The sequence below is a fragment of the Vanacampus margaritifer genome, chromosome 8 (assembly GCF_051991255.1).
Source record: "Vanacampus margaritifer isolate UIUO_Vmar chromosome 8, RoL_Vmar_1.0, whole genome shotgun sequence".
Classification (NCBI taxonomy): domain Eukaryota; kingdom Metazoa; phylum Chordata; class Actinopteri; order Syngnathiformes; family Syngnathidae; genus Vanacampus; species Vanacampus margaritifer.
Genome location: NC_135439.1, coordinates 15,279,434 through 15,298,835, shown reverse-complemented (window position 1 = coordinate 15,298,835; position 19,402 = coordinate 15,279,434). Strand labels below are relative to the sequence as shown.

The 19,402-nt window shown below is 41.0% G+C and overlaps 1 protein-coding gene across 4 annotated transcripts in view; it reads left to right on the top strand.

The window, feature by feature from the left end:
* kif21b (kinesin family member 21B) overlaps window positions 1-19,402 on the top strand; it is a 67,173-nt gene that overhangs the window by 17,009 nt on the left and 30,762 nt on the right. For all 4 annotated transcript variants that reach the window (XM_077573240.1, XM_077573238.1, XM_077573239.1 and 1 more), the window contains exons 2-17: window positions 5,513-5,735; window positions 7,880-8,062; window positions 9,200-9,349; window positions 10,163-10,300; window positions 11,085-11,267; window positions 11,378-11,493; window positions 11,754-11,949; window positions 13,307-13,496; window positions 13,708-13,771; window positions 14,846-15,076; window positions 16,423-16,537; window positions 16,617-16,749; window positions 17,150-17,338; window positions 17,423-17,622; window positions 17,696-17,803; window positions 19,009-19,325. In XM_077573240.1, coding sequence (XP_077429366.1) covers window positions 5,513-5,735; window positions 7,880-8,062; window positions 9,200-9,349; window positions 10,163-10,300; window positions 11,085-11,267; window positions 11,378-11,493; window positions 11,754-11,949; window positions 13,307-13,496; window positions 13,708-13,771; window positions 14,846-15,076; window positions 16,423-16,537; window positions 16,617-16,749; window positions 17,150-17,338; window positions 17,423-17,622; window positions 17,696-17,803; window positions 19,009-19,325 — 2,736 coding nt within the window. The remainder of the gene's footprint in view (window positions 1-5,512; window positions 5,736-7,879; window positions 8,063-9,199; window positions 9,350-10,162; window positions 10,301-11,084; window positions 11,268-11,377; window positions 11,494-11,753; window positions 11,950-13,306; window positions 13,497-13,707; window positions 13,772-14,845; window positions 15,077-16,422; window positions 16,538-16,616; window positions 16,750-17,149; window positions 17,339-17,422; window positions 17,623-17,695; window positions 17,804-19,008; window positions 19,326-19,402) is intronic.

Here is a 19,402-nt window from a genome sequence, read left to right as displayed (position 1 = left end):
CGGGGCAACATGACGTAATGGTAAGAACAAGACACAGTTTGGTAGTTTTACGGAATTGCAGCGGAATTTCAAAATCATTGTAGAAACTACATTTGTTACATTGAATAGTTTTGTTTTATTTCCGCATGCTGTTTCATGGCCATACTTTAAACGTATGTCTTGTAGGCATCCTCTAGCTAAATAGGCAGCGAATTTTTGGAGGATGTTATCTGACACAAATCAATGTTTTCATTCTTTACCTGCATAGCAGACTGAGCCTGAGCTCCAGTTCTCTCCAAATTTATCCTCCTTTTTGTTTGCTCAGTGTTTTATTGCTCGCCAAATGTCGTCTTTCCCCTTTTCCGCTACGGAAATGATACTTGATAGTCTGGAGGAAAGCAAGCCAGAGTGACAGAAACTGACACACCAAGGAGAAAAGACCACGTTGGTCCCTGCTGTTATCCGAAGGAACAGAAATGGAACTGGTCCTGGCCTGTTGTGTTTTTGCAAGGATCGTGCAGGGTGTGTGAAGACACGACTCGATGAATAAAATGGGAGCACCAGAATGAGACTCTGTTAAGAATAACATTTAGAAAAGACGGGGAAAGGAAATGAAGAACGGTTGTTCCAAAGGAGCTGAATGCAATTATTTACGTGAGCGCGTTTGTGGGTCTTATTTTCGGATAAATGGGCCGAGTGTTGTATGAAGCAGTAGCAGGCTTCCTGTGCCAGCTGACAAACAACAGAGCCCCGAAACACTCTCAGCTCATGTGAATACGATTAACTCTGCCTATGTGTGAGTGTGTGCTGGTCTTTACTAAACTGTTTGCACTAGGGGAAAGAACTCTTTGGTTATAACCACCGCTGTTTTGAAGGTTGGATGGACGTGAACACACATAGTCAACAGCAGGTTGATATGGGTCTACTGGGACTGACTTGGAATCTCATCTTGGTTACTCTGTGGCCACTGATTGGACAAACGTGTGAGGATTACCGCACAATTGGATATGTTGTAATTTGTGCACCACTCAAGAACAATTGCATTTTAGCAGGTGTGGGGGTGTAATGCAAACACAATGTGCACACTCATATGGTCAATTCACATTAGCAGTCCCTGAGTGGCTTGTGGTGTTCCCAAGGCAACTGGACCCTCCTAAACCAGCCCAGCTGAAGGGGAAATGCGTAATAAAGGCTACATTAGCATTCATAGCATTGGCTTATGCGTTAGTGTGGTCAAATAAATGATTATAATGTCTTATTGATGCTCATGGGACTCTTTATGACTATCAAAAACAATTTTTGTACAGAGATGATATTGCATATGTTAATTAATTTTGCTGCAATAAATCTTATTAAGAAGTGTTTCGCATATTTTTCGTTAGCTACGTCAAAGAGGCTACAACACAATAGGGCAGTTCACAGTTACTATTTTTAGAACAGCACATGGGCGTGGCCAGTTGATTTTCGGACAAGGAACACAACTGACTCACTAGTTCACCATAAATATACTTAACAGACGTATTATGGTTACAACTTTGGCGTCTGCCGCTATGTGATTGGCAATGTTGTGACCGGGATGAATGACGGGAGTTTCCAGAGGAACGTCTCCGCTGGGTTCAAGCATGTACAACTAAACGGCAGTGATTTACGTGAAAAATGTCACCGAAGACACCTACATGTGCTCTCTACATTTCGTCAGTGGAAATAGGCCAGCATCTGAAAATCCAGAACCAATCGATTGCAGGTATTTTTTTATCGCCTGCTTTCTCAGCGTTAGCCTTGCTAGCTGCCTGCTACAACACGCTAGCTACTATACCTGGGACGTCGTTCTCTTCCAAAATGATGTGCACGCGTGTGTCCTACTCTGTTATTTTGTCCGACTCATGCATATTAATGAGGAAAATGTGACGTCATTTGAGATCAACCCTATTGAATGAACGCATGATGGAGTGTGTTGCTATACCACTGTAAGCACATTTCAACTACATTCTAAGTAAATTAATACCTCTGTACAGTGTTCCAATTGAGTGAATGGTTTGCTGGAATCAATGCTATTTTGGGGCTCTATATTTAACACAAAATTGTATGTTATGGAAGAGTTCAATTGAGGTGGTGTATCTAATTTATTTATTTATTTTGGGCTGGGAGAAGGCATCAATTGTGTGTGTTTTGTGCTCTTTGACCTGGAGTAGAATAATTACTTTTTGATTATTTCCTACAGGATTTACAAACAAACAAACCATAGTAAAATTGAATATAATATGTAGCATAATTGAAACCTGCTCCTTGGGTGAACTGGTATCAGCATGAGTCACAGGCATTAAACATTTATGGTGCAATTGGCAGTCATACAGTCATATATAAGTCTGACTGAGGCTTTATGATGAAGACAATGCACACAATGTAAAATTTTGCAATATTCAAATTTGTTTTAACTGGAAAACTAATACAATGCATGTCTGATGGTGGTTCATTGCATGCTTTGACCTCCCAACCCTGTGTATGCCGTTCAGAATAGAAAAGGAACTGAAAAATATATTCCAAAAATGTTACTGAATATGTACGATACACCCCCATCTGGCATCTTTGACTTTCACTGCTGTCAAGGTTTGAAAAGGCACAATTAGTGCATGTGACTGTGGGTGTTTGTTTGTTTGCCTTTTCCAGACTATTCCTAATTAGCACTATTGGGTTTGATAATTAGTCGAATAAGGGAATTCCCTCGGAGCTTGTGTGAAATGAGTTTCTGTGTGTGTAAGCGCGCACACGTTTGTGTGTGTGTGTGTGTTTGTGAGGTCTTGTTTTTGTTACATAGTGGGGCCAACATTTCGGGATTTCACAGAGTTGTGGGGCCCACCCTTCCATGTGGGGCCATTTTGCTGGGCCCCGCAAGTTTAGACCTTTTTTTAAGGGTCAAGACTTGGTTTTAGAGTTTAGGTTTGAATTGGGTTATGGTTGAGGTTAGGGTAAGGAATAAGGGTAGGCAATCATTTTTTATGGTTGGAATTAGGGGAAGGGGCTAGGAAATGCATTATGAACAATGAGATGGCCCCACAAAGATAGTAAAGCAAACGTGTGTGTGTTCAGAATTAGCCGCAAGAGGATATGCAATCCGTTATCTGCAGCGATGAGATGATTTGCACTATGAGAAATTCAGAATCTGCTTCAAATGTTTCTGTTTTTCACAGCCTTAATCTTATCCAAACTTTTAATTGTGAGGTTTTGGGCTATTTCTTGTTGCTAAATGTCCTTAAGAGAGAGTGAGAGAATGGAGAGAGTGTGAGACATTTGCTGTCCCAATCAATGTTATGGATCCTGTCCTTTGTCACTGCAGCTGAGGCTTGTGTGAGTGTCTAAAATGAGTATAAATAGCCGCTCCATTCATCTCCCGGTGGACACACTGACTTTCATCAGTGTGTGTGTTTGTTTCCCTTGATTTGTGTGTGTGTGGTGGGTCTTGTATGGAGAGCTTATACAGACACCATCCTAGCGACTGACAAGTATAGGGCATATAATTGCAATTAGCATTTTAGACTCATTTTATGCATTTTAGTAATTTGTTTCAGTAGCCATCCCCCTTATGACAATGCCACTGACGTTTACTTGCCTGACCTCCGTGTAAGCAGCGTGGATTTGGTTCCCACTCTTTGTCTGTGTGTGAATTTGAGTGTAAAAGATTGCCTGTTTCTGTACGTGCTCTGCGGTTGACCAGTCTGCCATTCGCCTGACGTCTGCTGAGATTGACTGCAGCTCCCCGTGACCCTAAACAGGATTAGTGATATTGAAAATAGATTGATGAAAATGACAGCGCACAAATAACATTCTGTCTTGTTGTATTGAATGACCCGTGAGCAGAGTGTAATTATGAAGTTGGAGAGATGTTGTCTTTTAAATGACAATGGAAGCTAATTATCCTAATGGGCAAACCGCTGACCAGTGCAAAATGCGACGATGCGGCATAAAGCCTGACGGTCATTGTTTTAAAGTGACCGCAGATCACTCCTACTGACATTAGGTAAATGAAAAACAATATTACATTTGTTGGCCTTTTTAAAAAGTTGCTAGTGAGCAAACAGTATCGCTTAAAAACTCACAATTCAGTCATCAATAAACATCAGTGTGCCCATTACCCTACCTCCATGAGCAAAAACTGTGCTGATCTTGAAATGCTTCCTGTTTTCACTCTAATTCTTTTTACACAATACAAATATATGATGCACTGCCATCTAGTGGCTGACAGCGGAAATACATCCAAATTAAACTGCAAGCAGAACTACTAAATTGGGTTATAAAACTGAACTAAAAAAAAAAAAACTTAACTATCTTGGTAAACTATTTGTTCCTGAATGTGTCCTTGTGATGCGGCAACTCTCGCCTCAGCATCGGATGATGCACTTTAACTTTTATTACTGTCTCACTATGTGTGTCTGTGTGTGTCATGTTGCAACATCCCATTGGGGGCTTGCGGTTTAAACTCAGTGATAGCGAGTTGATTTGCATCCCCTTAGGATTGATCCTTGGTTTAGCATGTGGAGTGGTGGACACCGTGCTCCAATAGTGTTGGCTCATCATGTTCTCTGCATCCTTAAGTGATTACTTCTCCGCACAAAAAGACTAACCTGACCACATGACTGTGCGACAGATCTTATGTTTAATGTATTCTGCAATGTCTGAGAGGGTTTTCCTTGGCGGGAAGTTAACGTACACGCACATAAATTGAACTCGCGCTGCTCTTTTCCGATACAAATTAGTTCAAGTGGTCCCTCTTAGGCAAATAGCAGCACAGTGCTGTATCACCATATTGCAGCTGTCTTGTTCATTCTGCCTGCAAAGACGTGAAATTATCCATATTTTAATGACTTTGGCCTCGTTCTGCCCGTGAGTTTGCACTGTTTCAGACTCCTCAAATCCAAGATTATTTCACACCTTGGGAAGTCAAACTAAAGAAATGAATTAGAGTGGACTACCTGTCAAAAGTGCATGGACATTTTAAGTTAGTGATTTAAGGATTGTCCTTTAAGAACTTATGAGGATGTCTGATCTTCTCTCCACGAAAACTGGCTAGGTCTTTTTTTGGTACTTCCGCACAATCTGATGACAGAAATTGTTCTCTTCATTTAGCATGTTGTGATTACAGTTATGTCTACGTGTGCTGCATACGCAAGCTGTCAGGAATTTTGCCCCTTAAGCCTTATGACCCAATTATAAGCCTGCAAGGTATTTCTGGAAAAAGGTGGAATAACATCACACATGGATATAAAGATACCAAAATAATCAACACAGACAATGAACAAAAGCAAAATGATTGAAGCAAACATACACTGTATGTTTATAGAAGTAGTTTGTATGGCCTTTTGTGCACACCGGAGCTCAAATCCAGCCAGTGAATAACATTTGATTAACATGCTGCATTTAAAACAGCACAGCCAGCAGTTTTTTTACATCACAGCCATTGTTTTCAAGTTCCAAGTTTTCATTCAGAGCAAGTATTTTAACCACTCAATCTTAATGAATGTTTTCTGTCATCTCTTAGGATACGTCCTCAGATGGCCAAAGAGAAGATTGAAGGTTGCCACGTGTGTACATTGGTTACACCCGGAGAGCCGCAAGTCCTCCTGGGGAAAGACAAGGCCTTCACCTACGACTTTGTTTTCGACATCGACTCACAACAGCAGAGCGTCTACCAAGCGTGTGTGCACAAGCTTATAGAGGGCTGCTTTGAGGGCTACAACGCCACCGTGTTTGCTTATGGCCAGGTATGTTGCCGAGATCTCAGCCTTAACAAAAGTCCTGTATGGTCCTGTCACAAGTTCAAGGTGTGAATTGGCTCCTGATGCACTGAGCGATCCCCATTCACATTAGTCAGGAACAAAGCAGCTGTAGTGCTGCTTTTATGGTAGTCTTTTAACATTTGCATCCACAGTGCTGTGAAAAAGTATTTGTCCTCTTTTCAAGTTTCCCCCCCATAGTTTCCCCTCTTTAATGGTTAATATCATCAGACAAATATACCGGTAACACATGCATTTTTGTTTTTAATGGTTTTATTGATTAAGAAAAAAAAAACTATTCAAAGCTACCTGGCGTTCTGTGAAAAAGTACTAGGCCCCTTTTTTGAAATCACAAATGAACTCTGGCTAATCACATTTTATGGAACTGAGCTCAGACCACACCTAGGTCTGATTACCTCCAGACCTGTTCAAGCAAGAAATCATATCAATAGAACCTGTTTGACAAAACGTAGTCTGCCAAAAGATCACAAAAGCTGCGACAAAATGCCATGACCCAAATAAATTCAAGAAAAGGAGAAAGGATATGGTGAGAGACCTTATACACAAATGGAGAAAACTTGAACCTTCCAAGGAGTGTCCGGCCTCCCGAAACTGCTTTACTAATTCAGGACCTGGATGACTTGCTGTGATTGAGTGACTCATGAATTCTGCTCTTTAGCAAAAAAAAATAAAAAAATTGAGGCAAAATGTTCGGCTTGTGGCCAGTTATGTAAAATGCTTGACTTCAGTTGTTTCTACTTTTTCCACAAGGCCTCGTAGCTTTAAATACCCCCCCCCCCCCCTTAATAAATAAAGTCACCATTAAAAATGGGATTTTATATTGACTTGGGTTATCTTTGATATTTTATTGATGACCTTAAGCATTAAAGAGTGCGGAGTGGAAACTATGCAGAAAAATGCATGTTTTAGAAGCAAATACTTTTTCACAGCACAGCTAAGCAAATTGTGCGTGAGAACAATGTTCTCTTTCAATTCCTTCACTCTAGTCCCACCTGCACTGTCAGTTTGTGATTGGATCACCCAGGATGTGTGTTAATCCAAAAAAGGTTCATGTTTGGGATTATTTGGGGTTTTTGTTTTCTTTTAAAAATGCATGTTTTAGAAGCAAATACTTTTTCACAGCACAGCTAAGCAAATTGTGCGTGAGAACAATGTTCTCTTTCAATTCCTTCACTCTAGTCCCACCTGCACTGTCAGTTTGTGATCGGATCACCCAGGATGTGTGTTAATCCAAAAAAGGTTCATGCTTGGGATTATTTGGGGTTTTCGTTTTCTGTTTGTACAGATGCTGTTTGTTTGTAAATCCATAGTCGTTAAACATACTGTCGGCATTTTGCCGTCTTTCCACTTTAATATGCTTAGCAGAGATTTCAGTGGAAATTTCACACCCTGTAAAACGTTTGTCTATAATGGCCCCAACATAAACTGCATTGTAGTTTACACCAAAATAATTCATATCCTGGCATGAAATGACACAAAACAGAATCAATATTAGGATACATTTGATACATTTTTACATTTCCCCAAAATACTTTGTCATAAATGGACACTATATCCTTTCTCAGTACATACACATCCAATTAATAATTGATCATGATACTCTAAATGAGTGGTTCTTGAAGTTTTGACATGGAAAAAAAAATGCCTAAAAAGTACTCAGCTCCCCAAATATCACCATAATGACCAACATTAAAATACAACATGGTAGTTGACCTAAATGTAGAAAAATACAACACATGGTTTATTTCCTAAAAATGTTTCGTGGCCTTGGCAGCATACAAAAAAACAACACCAAACATGACAGGGAGGACAGACAGAAAAATAATAGAATTGCAACCTATCAACAATGTTCCTGCTACTCTAGTGAGGGCAGGCGCGGGTATGCGCTCACACAGAACGACACACAAATAATCGGGAATGTCGCTGCACTGAAAAACAGCATGCTTGTACATTGGTTGCGCATTATAAAAAATATTTTAATCATTTACTACATATGCAGTAAACTGACGTGTATTATTTTCGAGGCAACGAGGGGTAAATGACATCAAGTAAGACCTGTCGGTTCTGCTACATTTAGATGATAAATACGGGTTTGACTGTCCTTCATTCAGACGGGTTCTGGGAAGACCTACACCATGGGGACCGGTTTTGATGTGAGTCTGACCCTGCCGGAGCAGGGCATCATCTCACGAGCTGTTCACCAGCTCTTTGAAGGGATCCAGAGCAGGAAGGAGCAAGCCAAAGAAGCCGGCACCCAGCCCCCCGAATTTAAAGTCAGCGCCCAGTTTCTTGAGGTACGTGATGCATAGGGAAGTGGATGTACATAGGCCGGTGTGTATGTGTGTGTGTGTGTGTGTGTGTGTGTGTGAGCTGGGATGGTTACTGGCCTTATTAACTCTAACCAGATGGGACAAAAGGGGGAAACGAGAGAATCAGACCCCTTTCCACAAACAGGAAGGGGCAAGCTGATGACAGACGGGCAGAAGCGTCTTCTGTGCTTTGTCCCAATGAATGTTGGCCATTATGACTGACATTAGTCTTAATCACGGTGGGCTGCAGGATGGATACGAGCAAGGGACGAGTGGGGAAAGAGGGGGAGCATGTGTGCAAGCATTGAGATAAAAAGCCAGCCAAGGTTTCTGCTGGATGTTTTCGCTTCCTCTGAAGGTCCGTGGAAGGGCGGGTGTGTGATTTGATTATGCTTAAAATAATTGCATTAGTCTACTTCTACTCAATAATATGGGTTGGTTGTTGGTCATGTCTGTTTTTGCTGTTGCGCTCTGTTGTTGATGTCTTCCAATAGCTTCACAGGTCAAAAGGTTATCACTGTTGAGGTTAAACACATGTGGTGTGTGTGTGTGTGTTTGGTAGTAAGTGGGAAAAGCTGAGCATTCAGTTTACACTCTGTGACCCTTGACCTCATTGGCCTCTCAGTCATCACTCATATGATCCATTAGGGAAATGGATTGTTTAAATGTGTTAAGTTAAGGTTTCTTTTGATAAGGATAATCAGGAAATCTTATGAAATGTTACCGGTAGTTAACTTTCTAGATCACAAAATACAGTGACGAATAGCATATTTTTTTCTACATATAAATGTTTACTCCATGGAGATTTTATTTAATAAGCATGTGTAGAAAAAGTTTAGGAAATAATTGTAAATAATAATTCTTGTAAAGGAATATGATCAACAACAATGTTATCGATTGGCTAAATTTTTCAGCAATGTATACACAAAATATTGGCATATTTACACATATTATATGTATTTATTATTTATTTATTTTATTATTGTTCAAAATAGTTATGGATAAACATTCTCTGGTTTTCACTTTCTGTTTTTGATTTCTGAAGCTTGAAGGCGATGTCATGTTTTTTTTATTTGATCACTTCAGCACTGCTATTGAAATAAAAAACTATTTTCCTTTTAGCTTTACAATGAAGAGATCCTGGACTTGTTCGATGGTACGAGGGATCCTGATAGTCGGAGTCGCAAGTCCAGCATAAAAATCCACGAGGATGCGAGTGGCAGCATCTACACCACTGGCGTCACTTCCAGACTTGTCCAATCAGAAGAGGAGGTCAGTCCATTGGCACATATATGTACCTGTAAAAACAGCGTCAAATAATTCCGCTTTTGAAATAATCCAAGTTTTTATTGATGCTGTCAGAGAGGCATTCATTTGAATAAATTGTTATAGTTGCAGTTTGCGGTGTTGTAGTACAGTCCATCATACTGCCAGTTGTGTTGCTAAAATTCCCATGACTTTGATTAGCTATGGGAGAGGGGCAACATATTTAAATCAGCACATCATTATGCACACTGTTGAATGAATACCTCTCACCGTGTCAATCAAAACAGTAATTTGAAAAGGCAAGAATTTTTGACGGCTCTTGGAATTTGGATGTTGTTTGATTGTGCATGTGCTCTAAATTTGATCGGTGTGTCTAAATTGAGGTTGGTTACATTGAGAGTTTAGTGAGCTCCTATTACAGGGGGCGGTCTCTCCCAAAAGTCAACAACTGTCTGCTGGTCCGCTGTCAAAAACTACAATGAGGTCGGTCTTAACAAAAGAGACTGCTCCTGCCGTTCAGCTTCACTGATTTTGATTGATTTGGTGGTGAATATTTTTTTTTTGTCCCTCACTGCTGGTTTGTACATTGACAGTTATCTGTAGCATGAATGGATTTGAAAAGAAAAAAATCAATGCAGGCAATGCAATGAGAATATTTTACGTCGCACATATAAAATTATAAAGAGCCACAAATTTCCCTCTATGTGGACAGAAATCGTTCTTGTGTGAAGAGTTGTAGTGAGGACAAATTGCACTAGGTTGTCTTGTCTTCATTTCAAATTAAAAGTAGTATCTGTGTCATATTTTGTGTGTGTGCAGCTGCTGCAGTGTCTGAAGCTGGGCGCCCTGTCCCGCACCACTGCCAGCACGCAGATGAACGCTCAGAGCTCACGCTCACACGCCATCTTCACCATCCACCTCTGTCAGATGAGAGTCTGCCAACAGTCGTTACAATTGGTGAGCCCAGCTGCAGGATGAGGGGCTCGGGGGGGGGGGGGGGGGGTAAATACAAAGACAAAAGACACAGCATGAGAGAGAGATTCATTGGGAGTCGTATCAGAATTTCATCATAATCTGCTTTTTGGTACAAATCTCTCGGTAGGCGGAGGAAGGGGGATTAGGATTATTGAGAGGATGGAAAAGGCAGGTAAGGGTAGGAAGGTATAAATATGGTAAAAATCAGATTCCTCTATTTTGTTACTTAAAGGGGAAGTCAACCTTAAAGCATTTCTTGGCAATAATACTATATATGTGACCTCACTAGTCGAAACATGACATTCTGATTGAGATAACATTTGAGGAATATGAGTTATGAAGCAAAACCCAGCCGTTTTTATCCATCTCAGGGGGTGGACATTTTGCCACTTGCTGTCGTCTGAAGATAACATCACAGTTTCTCAGGGCTCGGGCAATGACCAATTACAGCTCACCTGTTTTCTGAAGCTCAGCTGTGATTGGTCGTTACCTGAGCCCTGAGAAATCATGATGACATTCTCACTTGACAGAAAGTGGCAAAATGGCCGCCTTCTCACATTGAATAAAAACTGCTTGCTAATAGCATAATACCATGTTGTTGTTGTGAAGTACATTAATAAGAGCATGGCATATATAAATATCTGATGTATGCCATGTTGCTGCACAAGTCCTTGAAAAATACGTTTTTGTCATCATCATATTCCCATAAACTGTTTTCCTACTTTCTAACTTGCTGTATTTATTTCTCGTCCAACCTCCTTACCAGCCGAATGGAGATGGGGACACTCAAGAATTAAATGGTGTGGACTCCAGTGCCATCGAGCAACCCGAGTATGAGGCACTGATGGCCAAGTTCCACTTTGTGGACCTGGCTGGTTCGGAGAGGCTCAAACGCACAGGAGCCACTGGAGAGCGAGCCCGTGAGGGAATCTCCATAAATTGTGGACTGGTGAGGCGGAAGCAGACTGCTTTCACTGACCGTGACCGTAAACATGCTTTTGTTTGTTTAATGTTGGCTTGATATAGCATGCAAATATTGTGTGTGTGTATGTTTTGTAGTTGGCCCTAGGAAATGTCATCAGTGCTTTGGGAGATCAGACCAAGAAAGGGGGACACGTCCCCTACAGAGACTCCAAACTCACTCGCCTGCTACAGGACTCGCTAGGAGGCAACAGGTACATGGCGTTCACCACAGTGTAGTTTTTTCAGGCTAAAGCTAAAACTTCACCTCAATGTCTAAACATGCAATATACTGCAAACTAGTTGAGAATCATCAGAATCTGAATCATTTTGCCTCCATTGCTTTAAGACATTGATCAAACCTACTTAATCGACAGACTCTCCCTGACTTGACAATGAACACAAATGTATTATATTGTTGTATGCGCATTAAAAACATCCCCGTTATAGCAAAGCATTCAATGATTCTCTCCAGTCGCACTGTGATGATCGCCTGCGTCAGTCCCTCCGACCGTGACTTCATGGAGACGCTGAACACGCTCAAGTATGCCAACCGAGCCCGGAACATCAAGAACAAGGTGGTGGTGAACCAAGACAAGACCAGCCAGCAGATCAGCTCCCTGCGTGCCGAGATAGCCCGCCTCCAGATGGAGCTGATGGAGTACAAGGCGGTGCGTGGTGGAGGGACTGTGACACATTTTTGATGAGAATAGTTGATGATAGAAGGGCCGAGATGAGAAAAGTGTTAAGTAAAAGAAAGGAGCCTCAATCTAACTGATGCAATTGTGTGGTAAGGCCCTGATGGAAGTGCAGACAGGCTGGATATAATTGAACAGAAGTATCAAGAATTTCTATATTTACCTTTTATGCAATACGTTTTAGGATGAAGGTGAGTGGAAACAAGAGCAAGAGAACAGACTCCACCAAACCTTAATGTTTGTGTGCGAACAGCTAGCATCTAGCCCAGGGGTGGCCAAGTTCGGTCCTCGAGAGCCCCTATCCAACCCTGTTTTCCATGTTTCTTCCCACTAACACACCTGATTCATGATCAGGATCGTTATCAGGCTTCTGCAAAGCTTGCTGATGAGCTGATCATTAGATTCAGCTGCGTTGAAGGAGGGAGACATGGAAGACAGGCTAGATAGGGGCTCTCGAGGACCGAACTTGGCCAACACTGATCTAGCCTAATGGCTAAAAGGAGCTAATTTGTAGAGTGAGGCCTTTAAAATGTTCAGACTTGACAACAAAAATCCAATTACTTTCCAATTCATTCAAATTAAATCTTATCAAAGTCCACGCACTAATAGATGGAGATTTTTTTTTTTTAACATTATGTAACAATTACGTACCTATTAAAAAAAACAACTTTAACTTGCTACTTTAACTTTGTTAGACAAACCAATTAAAAACAAACTCACAAGAGTGACAAGTAAACGTCTGTAGAAGAAGTATTTGACATAAAGTAGTCTCCACTTTTTGACCTCTTGCTTGTCCACATACAATGTGATTAAATGAGCTGTCATGGTGACTCGAGGGTAGTGAATGCGACTTGGCCTGGATGTGGTTATAAGGGATGCGATGGGACTGCAAGTAACACGGGCTTCTGCCACCGGACGTAATGATGTTTGCGTGCTGAGACCGGATTAGACAGGGACTCTCTGTTCATAGATTATGCAATCGTGTTTTCTAGTGTTTATCATTCAGAGTCGGACAATGACAACTGGAAGAGCCCTAGACACACCAACCAGCCTTGTCTAGTTTAAATAAGTCACACATTGTTTCAAAACATGTTTTAGCCCAGAATGCACGCATTATAGCGCTGACCTCCGCCAAGGCTGGACAATCCTAATTTGGAGCAGCATCAAATGATGCTGACACATTAGCATGATTTATACTCCTCATAATTTTTCGTGGCACATTTGATGATATTTTACAGCACACTAATGGGCCACGGGATACTAGTTAGGAATGTCTGCCCTCAAATACTCGTTGTCTCCTGTCACTCATGTGGACTATCTTGGCATGCAGGGCAAGCGGGTGGCATGTGAGGACGGTTCGGAAGGTTACAGTGACCTCTACCAGGAGAACGCCATGCTCCAAAGAGAGAATGACACACTGCGCCTCAGGGTCAAGGCCATGCAGGAGACCATCGACCACCTCAACACCCGAGTTACACACCTGCTGGCCAATGAGGTCAGCGTGCTGCTCTCCAAGTCAAGTAAGTGTGCTTCTTTGGATTTTTCTTCACCTTGAGTTGTTTACTCTTTGTTGTTATTGATGTGGGTAGATGAGGGTATTACAGACCATCTAAGATTCAGACATAAATGCAATTTCATTTTATAACTCCTCTTTTTCAATCTTACGTATGTAATCACACACATTTTTAGTATTTGCTTCCATCTGACTCAAGTCTCTTATTTGGCCTCTAGGTGAGGGCAACCAGGAGATTGGGGCTCTAATTCAGAACTACATCCGAGAAGTTGAAGAACTCAGGTAAGAGCTTTTCAGACCTTTAAAGATCAGTTGTCAGTTTTCTTTTACACCACAATATCAAAAACTTGCTGAGAGTTTAAACTTGCAGGGCTGCTCAAGATCATGGCCACAACTTCAAAATATGGAAATGTGTACCAATTATTAGCTAAATTGTTAAAACGGTCATCAAAATGTTTCTAGGATGCAGGGTAGTTACATACCACTGCAAAAAATGAAATTGTAATAATCAACATTCTTCAATTAATATGTACTTCTCTTAGATTGTCAATCAAAACCGAGCATTTGTTAAGGCGGAACCTTTGAGATCTGGTGAGTCTAATTTATGGCCAGCATCGTGCATATCAGTAAAACCTTTGGGAAAAGCTCAATAATTGATAAACTGTTGGAAGTTGTATAAGGTGAAAGATTGATGTCAGATAATAAATTATGCACTAATAATGTGTTTGCTGGCGATATGTCTTATGCATTACATGAAAACAAAGTGGTTCTTAATTTTTGGTTCTTCAAAAAGTAAATGTAAAAAGGACTTTCCGGTCACTGCCTTAGCAGCACAAAAAACAACAACCTCATAATGTTTATAGAATAATGTTGTAATATGACAACAACGTTGTAATACTAGTTATATTTTTTTTAACCTGCATTTAAGGATGAAATTGTGAGGATGCTGGCAAGTTGCAGTTGAGTTGTTTTTAGTTTGACTAACAATGCAATCAGTGTTAAATGAAATCAATATCATCAATATAAACTTTGAATGTGCAAATGTTCTTGCCTGTTCCTGAGAAAAGAACTACATGCAAACTGCCTCTTTTTTTTATTTTTTTAGGTTTGTTAAATAATATGAGTAGAATTTTTTTTGTTAAACAAATATTTAATGTTACTGCATAGACATCACAGCATCTGGTTGCAGAATTTTACATTTGCATTTCTGTGGGGATTCATTTTTCTTGTAATACTCCAACTTTATTTTCTGAATTTTCTAAAATCTTTCTTTCAAATTAACCTCTAGGCAGTCCTAATAACCATTAATTTCTTTAAACCAAACATCAGAAGTCATCACCTGTCTTTCTTACACAGATCCAAGCTGCTGGAGAGCGAGGCCATGAATGAATCATTGCGACGTCAAGCTGCTCGGCTCCCCTCTCGGGGGCTCTTCAATTCTTCCTGTCTGAGCCCCGCCCCCGGACACCCCCCTGGCTCCTCCCCTGTAACCATGTCCATGGAGGCCGAAATGACAGACGTGTTGCGCAGAGCCAAGCTGGACATCGAGAGGCTGAAGAAGAAGGAGAGGAGGCAGAGGAGGATGAGGTGAGGAGATAATCGCCTCATATTCATCCCGTTTTACATAACTCCCGTGAAACTCTGCCCTTCCCATTGCTTATCTACTTGAGCTTAAGAAGTGCATTATAGTTCATTTAGGAAGGCGTTCCCTGAATGGAATTGGGATGCAGCCAGGAGTAAAACTGGCTTTGGCTCAGAACGGTCTCAGTCAGCTGGCCACTGTTTCGTGAGAGAGTAAAGTGCACAGTCCAAAAGGCTAATTGGGACTTAATGGGATATAGATGGAAGTAGATGGGAATTTTAAGATGGGGCGTTTGATAAGATGCATGGTTGTAAAACTCAGAGCAAAGGGGAGGGTAAAAATGGTCATAAACTCTACAGTGCTAAAAGCAAAAGTGATGAGACTAAAAAAAGACTTTGCTAATGAGTCTGGTTTTTATGTTGAGCACATTACTTGGGAACTTTTTCAAAGCACTAATGGAGAGGATTACAGTATGCTCAAAACTTATCGATCTATTTTATAGGGATGTTCGATAGCACTTTTTTTCTTTTCAGATCAATGCCAGTACGAGTCCTCAACTCTTGAGTAGTCACCGATATCACTATTACATAACCCCCCCCCCAAAAAAAAAGACTGAGAACTTAAAAAAAAACTATTTATCATAATATAGCATATTTAAAAAAAGAAAATGCATGAAATTGATGGCAATTCTCTATTCTTTTAATTTCTAGTTCCTATAAAATGGCCACATGAGGGCGGCCCATCGCGAGTACCGATACATTAAAATAAGGCTAATAACGGCACCAATACATGGTATCGAGACTCACCCGTCCCTGCTATTTTTTTTTTTTTTTACATTGTTTGCCTTTATCAGCATTTGACTACTGATCAGGAAATGAAAGATCAATTAATCCATTCATATAGTGTCTATATTATAGACAAAACAACATTCCCACCTTTGTAGTCTGGACAATTAAAAGTTTAATTGGCCTGAAATGTTTTGGGAATGTGGGAGGAAACTGAATATGCTGAGAGAACCTAGCATGGGGAGAACATGCAACCCTCATACTGGAAGGCCGGACCCCAGCTTTGAACCTCCAAATTCAAAAATGTGAGGCAGATGTGTAAACCAGATGGATCACCATGCTGGCCTCATCAATTAATCCATTAAGTGTGTGTTTTTTAAAACATTCTTATCTGTTAATTTTAACGACAGAATATACGAAGTATAATGTGAGTGTGATCATCCTGCATATTGACTAGTGACCTATCCGTGGTTTATGTACCCTCTGGCTCAAAGTCTGCTGGGATCGGGTCTAGCTCATCCACACCTAACTTTTTTTTTTTTTTTTTTTTTTTAAACTTTCTCCAGTCCAGAGTTGGAGAAAGGTTTGAAAAAACGTGTTAAGCTACACAACCACGAGAATGGCGACAATGGACAAAACGGACTTAACGGAGAGATCGATTCGGATGACAATCACGCCGAGGTAAAACTTAAAAGTGACCTGATGATTCATAACTGGGACGGAAAAGAAGAATGCCTAATATCTTGATCTTCTTGGACAGGACATCATGTTTACAGTGCAGGAAGAAAGTGGTTGCGATGAAGAGGAGGATGAGGAGGAAGGAAGGGAGGAAGATGACGAGTTTGACAGCGATGAGAGCCTGGTGGACTCAGACTCAGACTCTGATGAGAAAGGTTCTTTATGGTTGTCGGCACTTGGTTTTTTAGAATAGTTTTGTTTTAAACAACAAAGCAACTGGGGGAATGCCCTTTTTTTATGGACATCTATCAATGCAGTCAGTCAACTTTTATTTATAAAGCACATTTCTTGCACAAGGAAAAGTGTGCAAATAATCACACTGGTCCTCAAATGGGCTTGGGGTTGCCATCAAACAACAAATATTTAAAACCATTTTTAATTCATTTGACTATAGTCCCTCAAAGGGAAGTTCAACTTACACACTTGCTACACCATACACATAGAACCAAACCAGTGGCATACAGGCATGCAAGAATTCAGAATCTTTTCCAAGGTATGTTTCTTATTTGTTTCTCTGTCCACGTTTCCCTCTGACATTTGTCCTCCGACCGTCAGCCAACTTCCAGGCCGACCTTGCCGATTTGACCTGCGAGATCGAAATCAAACAGAAGTTAATAGACGAGCTGGAGAACAGCCAGCGTAGGTTGCTGATGCTGAAGCTCCAGTACGAGGAGAAGCTCATTCTGCTGCAGAACAAGATCCGAGACACCCAGCTGGAGCGGGACCGTGTGCTTCAGAACCTCAGTCAGTCCACTCACTGACAAACCTTTTCCCCCTCGCACTTAAAGAAGTGATGTACGGCATTAATGTTACTACATGGCTCCGCAGTGTCCATGGAGAACTACACGGAGGAGACGGCTAACCGGATCAAACAGGAGTACGAGAAACGTCTTAAGGAGATGAACCGAGACCTTTTGAAGCTCCAAGCTGCACAGAAGGAACACGCGCGTCTCCTTAAAAACCAGGGCAGGTACGAACGGGAGCTGAAGAAACTCCAAGCGGAAGTTAATGAGATGAAGAAAGCCAAGGTATGAGACCAAGTGAGACCACAGATTGGAGAGACAAAGCCGGGTGCCATCTCACCTGTGGGTCTACTTTTAGGTGGCCGTGATGAAGCAGATGAAGGAGGAGCAGCAGAGGAGGAGGCTGGTGGAGGCTAAAAGGACACGGGAAATTGCCCAGCTCAAAAAGGAGCAGCGAAGACAAGAGGTTAGACAACGACCGTACAGTTAGTTGGGCTAGGCCAGGGGTCTGCAATCTGCGGCCCTGGAGCCACATGTGGCTCTTTAGTCCCTCTCCTGTGGAAATAGTAGAAATTAATATATATATATATTTTGACATGTTTTTAGATAAAAATATTATTTAAATGAATTAATGATTTAGATTAAAAATAAAAATAATTCATATTCCAAAAATGTCAGTGTCCAAATTTGTTAGATGTCAGAAAAAGAGACGTGAGGTAGATGAAAAAGTTAAAAACAAAACAAAAAACTAAACGTGTCTAAAAAGTGACCATAAAATGTATAAAAAGGAAAAGGAGAAGCACAATTTTTTCATTTAATGTACACAAAATTGCCTTAAAAGTCAGAAAATGTGTTTTTAAAAAGGCAGAAAAGAAAATGTTCAAACAGTAACCGTAAAATATCCCAAAAACACAACGTCTTTGGAATTGCAAAAAAGAGGCAGAAAATTCATTAAAAAAAAAAAAAGGCAGAAAAGAAAACGTTCAAAAAGTAACTATAGAATGTCCCAAAACAAAATTACCATAAAATGTCCACAAAATTGCCAAAAATATCAGAATATTGATAGCAAAATGGAAGAAACAAATGGCAAAAAATAGCCATAAAATGACCAAGAAAGGAAGAAGAGAGTCAGAAAATGACCATAATATCTTCATAAAATTTCCAAGAATATCTGAAATTTGACAAAAGCATAAAAGTCTAAAAATGTAAAACTAAGACTGAAAAATTACGCTCGCACGCACCCACACACACATACACACAATAAAAAAATGGAAGACGAAAGAAAGGTAGAAGAAAATTAATCTCAACGTATTAGATGCTGCATATTTTCTGTTATTGTGCAGCTCTAATTAGCTCTTGGGCCCTCAGTACATTAGACTAACACACTGTTTCGTTCATCAAAATGTTCAAATGTTTTACGGCTCTAGACAAGATTTTTTTTAAATTTCTTTGGCCTGAGATGGCTCTTTTGACAGTAAAGGTTGCCGACCCCTGGGCGAGGCGCTATGGACACATTTCAAATAGTGATATTCATTCCAGATATCTCCAACCGTTTCATTCAAGTATTTCCTTGCTCATTTGTAATCCACGTTTGCAAATGTAAACTCATCATTTATGTCATATGTTAACTTTCAAGTACCCAAAACCCTCCTCTCTGTTCCTTCTCATCAGTTTCAAATCAGAGCGTTGGAGTCCCAGAAGCGCCAACAGGAGCTGGTCCTGCGCAGGAAAACGCAGGAGGTGAGCGCCCTCCGCAGGCTGGCCAAGCCCATGTCAGACCGCGTAGCCGGTCGCGTGGCCCGCTGGAACCAGACCCCGCCGGTTACTGACTCTGGCGCAGAGTTGTCCGCCAGCACCACGGCAAGCAGCTCCGAACCTGAGAGCGGGAAGACCGTGAGCGGATTAGTGCGGCAGTGGAACAACAAAAACAATGGGTACGGATACCTGGGAGAAAGTGAAGGCAGCATGGATGGAACGCGGGTCGTTGGGTAAGATGGCCTCAATTACTGTATGTGCTTGACATGCACGGTGTATGCGGTGTTTTAATCTTTCACACCTCTCTTAC